At 34.0% G+C, this 16,595-nt stretch overlaps 1 protein-coding gene across 1 annotated transcript in view; it reads right to left on the reverse strand.

Moving 5' to 3' along the window:
• Nucleotides 1–16,595, reverse strand: part of LOC115522912 (ephrin type-A receptor 6-like) — a 174,615-nt gene that overhangs the window by 105,111 nt on the left and 52,909 nt on the right. The window contains exon 2 of the mRNA XM_030328477.1: nucleotides 831–895. Within this exon, the coding sequence (XP_030184337.1) occupies nucleotides 831–895 (65 nt within the window). The remainder of the gene's footprint in view (nucleotides 1–830; nucleotides 896–16,595) is intronic.

The following is a 16,595-nucleotide window of genomic DNA, read 5'->3' on the forward strand; positions in this document are numbered from 1 at the left end:
GGGTGCCCTCCTCAATGCCCATCACCCACTTTCCCCTTCCTCCCACCCCCCATCAACCCTCAGTTTATTCTCAGTGTTTAAGAGTCTCCTATGGTTTGGCTCCCTCCCTCTCTAACTTTTTTTTTCCTTCCCCTACCCCATGGTCTTCTGTTAAGTTTGTCAGGATCCACATAAGAGTGAAAATTAAAAAAGAAGTAGAAACAGATTGCAATGTGAAAACGTGCAAAATATATTAAGCCACATAAAAAGTCCATTATAACCACAGCTGAAGTGGTATCAGTACTTGAAAAATTAGTTTGTAAATTACACATCTTTAAATTACACATGCCTTTCAAAAGCAACTACTCTCAGGTAACAAAACCTAATCATAATGTTTCTTTTGGTCAAGTTCAAAAACATACACTGCTTTATTACACTCATATATTTTAATAAAAAATAAATTGTTAATATCTGTAAAATCCACTTCTTTTATAACAATCTAAAGTTTGTTTATGGACAAATACTCACTGAGGTTACCAAATTTAATAAACCTATATACAAAAACTCTTATACATAGAATTTTTTTCTATGAAAAACATATTTATAGGGGAGACAGTCTAATATTATATAAACACTGTATTAAAGAATAATAATTTAAAGAAAAGCAAATATTTATATACATCATTCTCATTGGTTACCAATTCTAATTGTATTTTAATCTTTTCTAAGAGATTTTAGTTATGTGCTAAAATTCATGGTAACTAGAGCCAAAATTCACTGTTCCTTTAACTATTATAACAAACTCTAAAACCTAGTAAGGATGAAAGTTTTAAAAACATAATTAAACTTACCCCATTTAATGGATATGTTTTCCATCCTAGCTCTCCCAGCACAGTTGTTGTATCAAGCAACACAACTGGAATTAAATTAAAAAAAAAAAAACTTACATGAATATCTCAAATTGATGAAAAAATATGTTATTTAAATCATTAATGTCAACTACCTTTACTATTATTCATTGCATTAGCTTTAATAAGTTGCATTACTTACTTTAAAATTAACTATGTATACTAAATTCTAATATATAATATTAATAATAAAATAACATAAAGTAGTTCTAACTTATTTTCAAAATATGTAATTTGTGTTTAACAATGCTAAATAAGGCAGATAACTGAATAACAGTATTAAGTTATTTTTAATAGCTGACTTTTAAAACTGACAAGTGTTGAAGGAGGTAATCAAGAGGATGTGACTGTCAGTTGACCCTCAAGCTGGACTCAGGCAACTGTAGGCTCCTCATCCCCCCACCCCCCTCCCCTATTCTCAGAATATGAGCTCTGCCTACTGTTCCCATAGTGGGAGCTATTCCAGGGACACAGCCTTGACAGAGTAACATTAGTCATTGCAGAATATTCTTTCAGTACTGTTTAAATCAATTCATTAAACATACGTTTGTAGAACTAAGCTTCAATTATTTAAATTTTATTGTGGAAAATTCTCAAACATATTTTAGAATGTAGCGAAAACAGTAAAATGAACCCTCATGTACTCATCATCCAGATTCAATAATTACCAATTTATAGCCAATCTTACTTCATCCACATGTTTTTATCTACTCTCTCCCACTGCAGTATTTCTTTGAAGCAAATTCCAGTAACATCCATAAAAATTTAAGTATATATTTCTAAGATAAAGACTCCTCTTTATATAGCTACAGTATCTTAATTCATTATTATAAGTAGTAATTCCTTAATGCCATCAAATATCCAGTGTTTAATATCCCTATTGTCTGAACTTACTTGAATAGAAGAATCAAGCTCTAAATAAGTCCTATTCATTACACTGAGTTGACAATCTACTTTCGTTTTTTAATCTACACTTTATCCCATTAACTTTTTTTGTTAGATTTATTGAGGTATGATTTACTTACAATAAATTTACCCTTTCTAAATGTACATTTCTATGAATTGTGACAAACACCCACATCCATGTAACCACTGCTACAGTCAAGCTATGGAATATTTCCATCACCCCCAAAACTTCCTTTGTTATCCAATATGGCTAATCCCTTCCACAGCCCAGTCCCTGGCAACTACTAATCTAACTTCTGTCCCTATGATTTTGCCTTTTCCAAAATGTAAAATGAATGAAATAGTATAGCATGGGGTCTTCCAAGACTGGTTCTTTCTTGTAGCATAATGCATTTGAGATTCATCTATGTTGCTGCATGTATCAATAGTTCCTTTTTATTGTTGAAAAGTATTCTATTGTATGGAATTCCCTACTTGATGGAAATGTGAGCTATTTCCCGTTGGGGACATTATAAATAAAGACACTATAAACTTTCATGTACAGGTTTTTATATGACCCTATGCTTTCATTTCTCCATGGTAAATAGGGATTCCTGGGTTTATGGAGAATCCTCATTTTGAAGACACTGTCCAACTGTATTACAAAATGGCTATGATGTTTCAAAATCCCATTAGCAGAATACCAGTTTTCCAGTTGCTTCACATCCTTAGCAGGACTTGGTATTGTCCAGGTCTTTTTTAAGGCATTCCAACAGGTGTATAATGGTATCTCATTGTTGTTTTAATATATTTCCTTAATGCCTGGCCAGTTATCTTTTTCATTACTTGAAATCAAATTTACTGGAAAAAAAGGTTATTTTGTCCTATATTCTAGATTTTTCGAATTGTAAGATATCATTGAACATGCCCCCCATTCCCTTTATATTCTTTAAATTGGTAGATATATTTAGTAAATTGATCAGACCGAAGTTCAATTTATTTTTATTTTTTTTATGAAATTACTTAATTAGTGATGTTTTGTAACCCTTCTACAGAAATCAAGGAAGATATCAATGTTTTACTAGAGTTGTGTCAAAAAGACTTGGGAACCAACCTGGATAGGCTTCTACTGGCCAAAAATGGATAATCTGATCATACACAAGGTTAATGACTATAGGGACTGAAACACTTCAAATATGCTCAAATCCATGCATTCATAATGATAAAATATACCTACTGACAACTTTTATAGAATACTAGGAAACCATTATTTTAAAAACTGGTAACTAATATGAAAACAATAAAACATTTTATTTTGTTTTTTCTTTACTTCTTTATTTTTTATTTGAGAGAGAGTGCATACACACACGTGAGTGGGCAAGAGTGAAAGAGCAGGAGAGAGAATCTTAAGCAGGCTCCATGCTCAGCACACAGCCCCACACAGGGCTTGATCCCATGATCCTGGGACCATGACCTGAGCTGATACCAAGAATTGGACACTCAACCAATTGAGCCACCCAGGCACCCTTATTTTGCTTTTGCTATATAAACTACTTATGAATAAAAAAACAGTTAAAGAAGGAACATTGCTCTTATTGAAGTAGTTCAGTTAATAAATGAAGAAGGAATGGCTGAACTAGGCTATACTGTTTTCTAACTCCTAATGAATTAATAGACTTAGCTAATGGTCACATACACACACACACACACACACACACACACACATACATTCTCATACACACACACAAATACATAAAATGATAATTGATGTCATTTGGGTTCATTCAGTATAACAAAAATAATCTCATTTATTAGAGAAAGAAGCTAAAGATATCACTTATAATAATATTCAAATCTGTAAGTTTATCTCATTATCAAATGAAAGTTACTTTCACTTTTGATATACACTATTATAAAGAATTCAGAAGTATTTACTACCAGTATGTACTTTGGGATACACAAAAGTTTAATGTTACTCATCTAGAACATTTTTTTTTTATTTTTTAACGTTTTATTTATTTTTGAGACAGGGAGAGACAGAGCATGAACAGGGGAGGGTCAGAGAGAGGGAGGGAGACACAGAATCCAAAACAGGCCCCAGGCTCTGAGCTGTCAGCACAGAGCCCGACGTGGGGCTCGAACCCACGGACTGCGAGATCATGACCTGAGCCGAAGTCGGCTGCTCAACCACTGAGCCACCCAGGCACCCCTCATCTAGAACATTTATATTTTTTAAATACATCATTATTTCCCTGAAGGTTAGAAAAATAATGATACTAATTCACAGTCACCGTTGGAAGAAGTTTCTATGTATCTTCTTCCTCAAGTAATCTCCACATCGTCCTAGAAGGTGTGTCTTTTTCTAAATGCTCAATTTACAAATGAGAATACTGAGCCTCAAAAAGGTTAAGTAATTTTCCTTTATATCACAAACTGACAGATTTGGATTCAAACCAAGGACAGTGATGTTAGAATGTCCTTTGTAAAACACTTAAAGTCTTTCAATTTTAAGTGTTTTTCTTACCTTTTTTTACAGTTTTTATGTAAATTTCAGTTAGTTAACATATAGCATAATATTAGTTTCAGGTATACAATACAGTGATTCAACACTTCCAGTGCTCATTACAAGTACACCTTCATCCCCATCACCTATTTAACCCATCCCCATCCCCAGTTCTCCTGGTAACCATCAATTTATTCCCTATAGTTAAGAGTCTGTTTCTTTGTCTGCCTCCCTCTCTTTTATTTCTGTAGATGCAGAAAAACATCACTATTTCTTTTGCTGATCCAAAAACTTTGTAAGTTTTTTTTTTTAATTTATTGATTACTTTTTAGAGAGTGAGAAAGAGAGAGCAGGGGAGGAGCAGAGAGAGAGAGAGGGAGAGAGAGAGAATCCCAAGCAGGCTCCATATTCAGTGCAGAGCCCAATATAGCCCAACACAGAGCTTGGGCTCAGGAACAGTGAGATCATAACCTGAGCCGAGATCAAGAGTCAGATGCTTAACCGACTGAACCACCCAGTCACCCAAATCTTTGTAAGTTTTTATCCTAGTTTTTCATGAATAGTTTCTACAGAAAATTCACCAGTACTACCTACAAATCATGCCATTTAAGTCAAGAGGTTTACTGGAGCAGAGTGTTCAAAAATCCTTAATATTGAAGTCTACCAATAGAGATTTATTTTTCACAGACTGGAAAATTAATTAATTGATTAGTTGATATAAATATACTTTCTAAAATGTTAGGCTGCTTGGTTCTCGATAATTAGCATTTGTAAACTGTGAGGTATACTCATTTCAAACAAAAAAGGAAAATATGTATACCTACAAAAGTGTAAATCCTTAGAATTTTTTTTATTTCAGATTAGCTTTAAGAAACCAGATTTATATTATTGCTTTGTTTTCCTCTTTAAACTGCAATCATACCTTTTAAACATTCATAAGAACAGTAAAATTCCAAATTTGCATTCCTGACAAGTGAATGATAAACTGATACTAAAATAAAACTAAGGAGTTTTGAGATTTTTAATACCATAAAACGTGATAAATGTTTAAATTTTACTATTTGTTTCATATGTAAAAACCCCACAAATTCAGGTTTTTCAGGCTCACTAATTGCATTGAACCCAGCAAGGTGAGAGCTCCTCCTGCTGGCTTTAAACAAGAGTTATCCAGTTCCTACCAGAGTGTAAAAATACTGTAAACTTAAACGGAAAAAATGACGATGTCGACATAAACTCAGTAAAAAGTCAATACTTTTTTTATTTTTAATTTAATTGCAAGCTTTTAAATATGGCACAATACTTATTATTTACGTAAGGAGTACATATGAAAATGCAATTATTTATTCACATCATAATGAGAAGTTGGATAAGTCAAAAATAAATAGAAGTAGGACTAGGTTGGTGGTACCAAAGTTTTGAAAATATGTGTATTTTGTTTAATAAGCAACATAATGCATAGAATATATTTGCTATACCACATGCAATTTTCCTATTAACCTTTAGAAATAAATTTCCAGCATATTGTATTTCTGTCTGAAAATATCTCTTAATTTTTATTACTCCCTTTACTCATTATTTTGGAAATTTTAAGAAAATTTCATTATGTTCTAAAAGAAGATATGAAATGATAAAGGCAAGGTTGATAATACTGAATTAAATGAGACTGATGAGTATCCAAGATAAAAAAGCTCAATGCTAAGTTTTGCCTTAAATAATTTATGAAGTCTTTATCTACATCCCTTTTAATGAATTTAAGATATTAGTTTTAAAGCAATTAGCATACAGGTTTATCATATATGCTAGATCATCTTACTCCAATAAAAAAGGAGGAGATTTTATTTGTATGCCATTTTGACAAATTAGGCAAAGAAGAGATCAATCAACCCACTAAGCTATTCTTTTAGGATAATTTTTTTGTAAAAATTCAAGTTAATGGCATGTGAATTGAGTCCAAATATTTATCAGTATTTTTTAAAGTTCAGATACCAGTAAACACAAGTTTGGGATTTTCTCCAATAGACTTCATGAGAAAAAGAAAAAGGAATTTCTTCTTATAATCTTCAATTTAGAGTCTTATTTTACAAATAGAGCCCAGAAAGGTAAAGTAAGTTACTAAGTTTTTTAGTAACATAGTAGTAGAGGCTTTTCATAGTAAATTCCAGTCATGTTCCACTGACTGTAACATACCCTACAACCCCCCATATCTCCAAACAAACTAGTAAATAAACAAAAGGAATACTTCTGACATCATGACCAAATATAATACAGTCAGAGAATACTTTGAATTATAGATAAACATGCATATATATCTGTGTGTATAGTAGCACTAGTCTATTTGAACGTCATCCTGTTTACATCCTGCTTTAAACTGACATTCAGATTACTACATTAACTACCAGTTTTGGCATAATCGTATATTTCTGACTGACAAAAATCACAGCTGTAACTTCCAGATCTGTATACAATGGGTATCTACCCTCACATAGAGTCAAAATCAATATTTAATTCCTAAAAATCAACCACAGATTGATTTAAATAAATGTAGGATTATTAAGTTTACTCCTATGTCCCTTTGTGTATTGGTATTATTTTAAGCCAACATTTTCCAAAGAGAATCATTCCTTCGTAAAACTAACAAAACTACTTTTGTCTAGAAACTGAGAACAATTATTTGTTCATTAGGTGTACTTACAGCATTTTGTTTTGTCATGCCTTTCTTAATTCTGTGGTTACCTGCCTGTTTGTTTTTGTTTGTTTGTTTGTTTGTTTTTACATTTATTTAGTTTTAAGAAACAGAGTGAGACAAAGCATGAACGGGGGAGGGGCAGAGAGAGAAGGAGACACTGAATCTGAAGCAGTCTCCAGGCTCTGAGCAAGACGTCGGCACAGAGCCTGATACGGGGCTCGAACCCACTAACTCTGAGATCATGACCTGAGCCAAAGTTGGACACTCAACCAACTGAGCCACCCAGGCACCCCTATAACTGTTTTTAATATAGGTATTATTCATGATTGTTTTTTCTACTCGATGTGAGAGTTTGAAAATCCTATCTGAAAGATAACATGAACATAGTGATATTAAGCACCTTTCTCAAATTTATAGGATGAAGTCAAGCCTAGAACTTTTGAATTCATACCCTTCAACTTCCTACGCTTCCAGAAAATGTTATCTTTTTTAGAAAGCATGTTCAAATCTCTCTGCCTCTGTCCCTTCTGGAAAACAGATCACTTTTTTGTTTGTTTTTTTAGTTATGATGGAAAAATAAGCTCTAATAATCAGAGAAATTATTCCTTCATTATTATCTTAAATAGAGAAAAGAGCAAAAAAAAAAAAATTCAAGCCAGTTTGCTATATAGAAGGCAAGTTATACCTTAGAGTCAAGTACTGCCAGTGAAAACTTTATCAATAGTATTTGATTAAAAATATAACTAGTAGTGTTCATCCTTATCACTTCCACACCTATTTTGCTCAAAAGAACTATACTGTTATCCTGCTTGACACAGCTTTATTTGCTTTAGTCTTAAATAATTTTTAATGCCTGCCATTCAGATGGGCTAGTTTACCCCAAAGACCCAAGGAGAACCCAAGTATAGATCTGATCCATGACAAGGTCACCAAATGACAGGTTTATTCCTAGGCTCCTGAGCAAGGTCATTAAGACTTATCAATGAGTCACCTCACAAGTCCTGCTTTCCCCATCAAGTTGTTTAGTTATTTCTATGAATTAAAAAAAAGGAAAAGAAATTTGACAGATTCCTAATCAACAGCAAATATAATTCTTCCATTCTGACATCTTCATCACTTTGATCTATAAATCAACTAAGTAGCTTTGTTTAGGACCTGTATTATTTCCATTTTTTTTTTCAATTACACAGGGATTAAATAGTAGAAAAGACTATTTGGCTTTGGTTTTAGATTTGCTAGTCATACATTTAATAAATGTTGTTGATCTTCTCATCTGTCACAGAAACTCACAACATTTACTATATATACTCCAGTTAGCCCAAACCACTAAATATTCTCCCCAACACTTACACAGCATCAGAGATGCTTCTTGCCTTTCTAGTGCTTTCCTTTCTTATATTCTTCACTTGTCTTCCATGGGCTTTGGACACTTTCTATTTTTTTGGAAGAATATTATGAAACTCAATGTTTGAAATGCACTTAAATATTATTTTATTAGCTCTGGTCGAAATAGATTATGAATACTTTTTGAAAGTCTTATCTACAATACAATAATGTAAAACCACTTCTACATAATGGAAGAACAGTCTAAATAAAGTATTGAAACCCTTACTTTAAAAAGAAACAACAGTAGCTTTGCACTGAGAAGGAAAAAATGACTTTTACTAGAATCTAAGAAAAAATTATATGAGTAAAACAGAGTTTTATTTTTCCCCTGGAAAATGGAAAGGAATTTTTGTTTTTGTTTTTGTTTTTTCCCCTTTGCAATATTGGTTTTTTTCTCCATTTCATTTACACAGACATAATGTAAAACGTTTTTAAACTCCTTCATTAGGACATATAGTCATAAAAATGTTACTTGATTTTACTTTAAGACATTTTGATATTATTTCAACAAACATTTATTGAGGCTGTTATGTTCCAGAGGCTGTATTAGCTATTGCAGACTACAGAAAGTTTATAGGATACTATGTATAGCCTCAAGGAGTATACCTGATGTCATGTTTTTCACTCCCATTGTTAGGATTTTTGTGTCAACTCACATGCCATAGTTTATTCAAACATGTAAATAGCAAAAAGGCTTAAAATGCCCTTATTCAGAAGGTGCAGAAAAGGCGGCAGCTATTTAGTAGAATGTGTAGAATTAAATTGTTGTTCCAAAAGGGCAAACATCCAATAGCAAATCAACATCTCCATACTGTAATTGGACAACTTATCTCACTTTCTACAGAAGTGCCAAACAATGAATAGATTGTAGAAATATATCCCAGTAGTCAACAGTAAGGGAAATAGTAATTTTCTACCTGAAGAATACTCTTCAAAACAATCCTGAACAAGAAATATCTGCTAAATTTCTCAGAAGAGATAGTGTTTTACTTAGAGTACGAATTTAAAAAATTAAACTACACACTACTATAAGTAAACATTTACTAACCCAAGCTTAAGTCATCAGCTTTAAAAAATTATCCAAAGAATCCAAAAAATTTTAATTATATTGTTAAAATTTTGAAAAATATACATATTAGACAACAGTGAAAGGACAATATTCTCATTTTTTCCATTAAAATTATGGCCAAATCAAGACATAATTATCAGTATCACTTTAAAAATTAGTTCTCCCAATATAGTATGAGCTCCTCAAGGGCAGGGTCTGTGTGTGTGCCCGCACGCATGTATTTGTTGAATAAAATGAATGAATGAATGAATGAATGAATGAACAAAGGAACAAACAGATGAGTGGAAGGAGAATGCGCAAAAAACTCATGCCTTCGAGAAAACATTTTTAACCAACTACTGAAAAAATAGTGCAGGATTAGTGGGAAGGCAGGCACTGGACAAAATTTATATAGTCATTGTGCTTACTTTGTAAGGGAGAAGGCTCACACATGATCTCTCTAAGAAGTGGTTAAGGGACAAAGTGGTCTTTGGGAAAATATAGTTAAAGTAGGCATTTGTTTTGAGCACAGAATGGATTGTCAGAAGACAAACATTTTCATACCTTTTGGAGTCCTTTTCCCTGCTCCATCCCTACCCCTACCCTTTCATCAAAGAGTACCCTTAGGCTGCTTGCTATCAGTCCAAACTCTGTGCATCTAATCTCATCTCTCACAGTGCACAATGTTCAAATTATCCCTTCTAACTGTTAAAAACTGAGAACAAACTGAGGGTTGATGGGGGGTGGGAGGGAGGAGAGGGTGGGTGATGGGTATTGAGGAGGGCACCTTTTGGGATGAGCACTGGGTGTTGTATGGAAACCAATTTGTCAATAAATTTCATATATATAAAAAAAAATTATCCCTTCTAATCTGCTGCCCCACTGAACACACTCATCATATCAAGAAAACATCTTAAGTAAAATAGCACACAAATGTGCTTATGAATACTCATTTCCCCTTATCCCTTCCTACATTATTTATTTATCCAACTTAAATTTGAATTGATTATAGCACCTTTTGGGTGACAATGAACTTGGGACTCTTCCATGGCATAGCTAAAATCACATGGCATAAGCAATTTCTCATAGAACTATATTGCAAAAGAATTCCTAAAACTCCAATTTCCAATTGCTTGTTGGCCTTTTGGCTAAGATCAAGTGTAAAACTCCAACTTCTACCATATTCAAATAAATTACCCTCTGTTTAGATTATATGATGTGCTTGTGTAAACTTAGCCAAGTCATAATTCTTATTCTACCAACTGTTGGGAATTGCTCTGCCATAAACCAAGTAATTCCCTAAGCTTTAGTATCCACTCTAACCTGGCTCTTGACAGACTCTGGTCTTAGCCACTCTTCCAGGGTAGCATGTATGACTTAGCATGTAAAAACAAGAGTAACAAACAGAAATTTGCTTTTCGTGTCATGGGTCATGATGTCTCTTCTTTGCCCTTTGAGTTTCTCTTAATTGATTACTCGAAGAGTCTTCTTCAAGAGAAAGCTAAGAGAAATGTTTTTATTTTCTTTCTTAGATTTCCCCATCTACTCCCTCCAGCTGCTTACAGAAATATTATCCATACTCGCTTTAGTTTCTAAAAAAGGTACAGCCAAATTGCCAATTGAAGACTCCTCTAAAGCAGCTAACTAAACCATCCATGAACACTTAAACAGTCAACTGCTTATAAAACATGATTGTCATGTCATAAAACTTGATAATCTGTTCATATAATAATATATATTTTGGGAGAGATGCTGTAAAAGAATAATTTAAATAAAATGTAATTTTTAACCCTTTTCCCATAATTTCACCATCCTTGACTGCCTAAGGAATGTGTGTTGTTTCGTGAATCACTAAATTGAATTGTACTGAGAATTTTAGTAAGTAGTATTGCTTGTGGAAGAGAAAAGTCTGTAATGAGAGAAATGGGCAGGAAAAATGTGAAGAAAAATAAAATATTAAAACAACCAGTTGTTGTATCATTTATACATAAAACAGCTTTTTAGGAAAATTTGATAAATAATGTCATGAGAATTATGTAGGACAATTTCCTACTGAAACTACTGAGGAAATGAGAGAGCAAATGTGATGCCAGATTTAGAGGCACATGAACTGTAAAGACAGCTGATCTTCTGTTGCATATTTCTGTACTGCAGACGAGTCAGGAGGAGGAATGGTTCATAAATGAAACATTTACAAATGTGACCCATGCCAAGAGCAGCATGGCTTCAGTATATAGGAAAGAATGACAGATGGACACTTTAGTGTTGGCAGAAAAAATAAAAGAAAAAAGCAAAACAACAACAAAAAATGGCATTATCATCATTATCCTGTAGGGAAGGCAAGTCATTAAGTGCTATTGTGAAAGTGTTTATCACCAGGATCTTATGCAATAAAGAGGATAATGGCATTTTAGCATTTAGGCAAATGGAGAATATTTTATCCAACACAGGTTTCCCAAGCATAATTAAGCATAAGAAAGCAGATATAGGCTTTCATAAGGCAGTGATCAGTTTTAATTTATTGATTACCCAAGACATGGATTACGGTAAGAAATATAAAATGTTGAGAAATTCTTTTGGTGAAGTCAATAGGATCCAAACTCCATCTTCAAATGCCATGGCTGAGAAGCTCGATTTTTATCATTCCAAGGAGGAGTGATTACATTTTAGGAGACTTATTCCTGGTAATCAGACATACAGGAGACTAATTTATAAATGAGAAGGACGATTTATTCACTGATGATTTATCTCCCCAGGGAATCTCCTTCCTTGCAGGTAAACACATTCAAGAGACTAAATTACAGATCAAAGATTTCTAGGAAAGTACTAAATTACTGAAAAGGAGTAACCCCTGTTTTACTTTTACAGTCCTCTATGTCTATTTCCATGTAAGGAACAAACAATTTTATCTACTCATTTTAAAGTGCTTAACTTTAACAGTGCGGAAGAAACAATAAGAAGTTCATTACTTCCAAAAAATTATTTTTCAAACATACATATTGCCAACTATAACTTTGGCATTTCAAACACTATTTACAAGGCCTATTACAGTCTCCATGGTTATAGCCTAGTATTGGCTAAATTTGGGAAGTACTAATTTTTATTTTGTGGGAAAAAAATGGTTCTATCTATAGACTCTCCTTAATAACAAGTACTATGTATTTTTCCCAAGAAAGATTCTCACATGTGAGTAAAATAAATTCCAATTACTAACTCTTATATGGTTTCAAATAAGGACAGGGAATAACATTTGCAACCTTGCTGCACAATTTGGTAAGAATCTAAACTTTTAGGCATACAGTCCATAGTTGGTTGGACAGATTGTTTTGGTCTTAGACTGCTCTTTACTACAATCCTTATTTTTATCAGCCAAAAATGAGAGAAGTTTTAAAAACTTAAAACCATTGATTTGTCAATACACAGAAACTTAATATTATTTCTGAGAAACTCAATAGTTTTCTCCTACCTAGATGACGTTATTTGATCATATAATCTAAAACTGCCATATTCTGAATAATGAACAATTGTATGTTCTTCAGAAATCTGTTACTTCTTGTTTTCTCTGTCTTCATGTTTTTCAGAAAAAAAAAAAAACTTACCAGTTAGAGGGTTTCAACTATTATTTCAATTCTACCTACCTCCAAAACAGTATCTCCTGAACAAATCTCTCTTACCCATCAGACACAATTCACAAGCCCTTTACCTGTTCACAAACTGGCCTCTGTATAGGGAAGGCAGGGAAAGACCAAAGAAAGAGAGGGAAAAAGCCTTCAGGTTAGTAGGTGGCAGGTTTTAATAAACAAGGCTTGTCTTAGGCAGCCACAAGATGAGTGGACCTCCATATCTCCCTGCCAGATCTTAAGTTTACAGAAGCCCCAAATGGGTTCTCACAAGTGTACCATCCAGATGGTCTCAACAACACCTTACTCTCTCAAGGCTATGTCTTTGGAACAGCTCCCACTGCAGGAATAATGGGCAGAACTGTACATTCCAAGGACAGTGGAGGGGGCGAGAAGCCTCTGATTACCCAGGTCCATCTCACAGGTCAACTGTTAGCCGTATCTTCTGGATTACCTCCTTCAATATCCCTCAAACTTAACAAGTCCACATGTGACTTGATTATTTTCCTATGAACAGATATTACCTCCTGATTTCCCTATTTGAGGTACTGGCACACAGCATCTGCCCAAGTACACAAATTAGGAATCTGTATCCAACCCTAACTCACCCTTAACTGCTCATCTATAATTTTGCAAAGTATATGTTGTAGGCAGACTAATGACCCCCCTCCCTCCAAAGTTGTTCATTTCCTAATCCAAGGAAACTGTGAAAATGCTATGTTACATGGCAAAGGTAAATTAAGGTTGCAGACTGAATTAGATAATCATCTAACCCTGAAGATAGGGAGACTATCCTAGATTATCCAGTGAGCCCAATGTAATAATAAAGGTCTTTAAAAGTAGAAGAGGGAGTCATTAGAAGATGTGACTACAGAAGAAGGTGCAGCGAAATACAACCTTGCTGGGCTGAATGTGGAGGAAGGCACCCATGAGCCAAGGATGGTGGGCAGCCTCCAGAAGCCAGAAAGGGTAAGGAGATGGACTTTACCCTACAGCCTCCAGAAAGGAACACAGTGCTGCTGACACCTTGATTTTAGCCTAAAGAGATCCATGTCCCATTTTTAACTTACAAACTGGTAAGAATAAATTTTTGGTTTTTTAAAGCCACTCAATTGAAGGTAATTTGTTACAACACCAACCAGGAACCAATACACTAAACATCCTAAATCATCTTCAGATCTATCAGTTTTTCTCTCCACTACCCATTTCACCTCTCAACTGGACTAGGGTCCCTTGGTCCTTTTCCTCTCATTTAACTTCTACAAGGAAGCTTCAGTGATCTGCTTAAAATATAAATCCAAATTTTCCCTTCTTTTTTTCAAAATTCCTCAGTGGTTCACCTTATCACTTAGAGAATTCTCCCAAAGTATTTGCCAGAAATGTGCAATAGAAATGTTCATAATGTATACACTGAACATTCTAGCAGGTTCTGAGTAAAAAGATGAATCAAAATAAACATAGCACATGTTTTCAGGGTTATTATAATCTAATATGAGAAACAGAAATTAAACAAAAAATAAAATAAATATAGACCTATATTATAAGAAGTGCTATGAATCTAATTTATATTTTAGACTCATGGAAAGCCTCTAAAAAGAGTCATGATTATAGAGTGGAACTATTCTCTATATTTCTTTTAGACTAATGATGCAAAGTATATAATAATGAATTGGAGAAGACATGAAATAAGATATTCCTTATTATTTTTAACCCAGTATTTCTCTCACCTTTTTGGTACTAGAACCTCTTTGACACTGAATATGCATTAACATTCTATGGTAAAATGTTCAAGAAAACACAGTAAGGTAACTTCTGCCTTACAAGGGATCCTTTCCACTGCATGCAAGATACTTCCTGGCTTGATCCCATCTATCTGTCCTACTTCATTTTCTATAGTACCCCATCCCTGCCTTACATTACTCTGATATACTGGTAATGCTCAAACTCATTTCATCCTCTCCCCTCTCTCTATTTCATGCTATTCCTTTCTTACTGGAATTCTCTCACTGTTTTGGTCCTGCAAAAAGACTCCTAGTCATCACTTACGGCTTAGCCTAAATGTGATTTCTTACAGAACCTTCCTAAACTTATTCCCAAAATATATACATGCTCTTACTCTTATGCCCCATTGAAATTTGTACATACTTCACAGATAGTACTCATCTCACTTAATTTTACTACAATGTATGTATTTCTTGGTGTAACTATTCTTCCATATAACCTAAAATCCTTAAAGGCTAAAACTGTCTATTTCAACCCCCCCACACTTTTCCTGAATTCATTATTTTAAAAATGAGTAATTGTGAAGAGAACTGGGTGTTATATGTAAGTGATAAATCACTAAATTCTATTCCTGAAACCATTATTACACTATATGTTAACTAACTAAGATTTAAAGAAAATAAAAAATAAACTCTGTATATGAAAAAAAAGGAAGCTATTTCAATAATCTAGGCAAGAGTCGATGAAGCTTAAACAAGAGTTGGGGCAGTGGGAGTGGTGAAAAGGGGTTAAAAACAAACAAATATGAGTGTCTGGGTGGCTCAGTTGGTTAAGTATCTGACTTCGGCTCAGGTCATGATCTTGCAGTCCATGAGTTTGAACCCTGAGTTGGGCTCTGTGCTGACAGCTCAGAGCCTGGAGTCTGCTTTAGAGTCTGTGTCTCCCTCTCTGCCCCTCCCCCACTCACACTCTGTTTCTCTCTCTCTCTCTCTCTCTCTCTCTCTCTCTTTCTCTTTCTCAATAAATAAATATTTAAAAAAAAAGAAAACATATAAACAAAAATGAATAACTGAATGGATTAGCAAAATGAATGTAAATAAATGAGAAATTCAGAATAACTAAATACATACTATGCCACAATTAGTAAATGGTTCAAAACGTCAATAAACATGGACAACTCAGAGCACACACACAAAAAAAGTAGTACACTTTCAGTAGCTACAAAGTACACTGGAGTACACTGAAGAGGTAGCAGTTAAGGTCCTGTGATTATAAATCCACTGCTCCAAAAGCAATAAATAATAAAATAACTTTGTGCTTTTCTATCGGATTGTTAAAAAGAAATTACTAGAGCAGAGTTAAAGGACTGGCAAAGTCACAAAATCCAAAATCCTGATCATATTGGAAAGAAAAAAATTACAACTTAAATGAAATCATAACGATTCTGGAGCTTCAACTACTTACACAAAAGAAATTTCCATAGAAACCACGTAGAGAGATTTTATATACATAAAATATATTTGAAGTACTCTTGAACACATTTTAAGATTACATAAATATATATGTAATATATATGTATTCTAATTAATATGTATGTAACTAATCTAAAACAATACACTCAAATAGAAGGGGAAAAAATACCCATGAAAAAGGAGAATCATCCACTCAGAGTAAAATAAATCAGTTGGTGCTCTTGATTAAGAAAAGTTGGGGGCGCCTGGGTGGCGCAGTCGGTTAAGCGTCCGACTTCAGCCAGGTCACGATCTCGCGGTCCGTGAGTTCGAGCCCCGCATCGGGCTCTGGGCTGATGGCTGGGAGCCTGGAGCCTGTTTCCGATTCTGTGTCTCCCTCTCTCTCT

This window comes from Lynx canadensis, chromosome C2 (assembly GCF_007474595.2).
Source record: "Lynx canadensis isolate LIC74 chromosome C2, mLynCan4.pri.v2, whole genome shotgun sequence".
NCBI lineage: Eukaryota > Metazoa > Chordata > Mammalia > Carnivora > Felidae > Lynx > Lynx canadensis.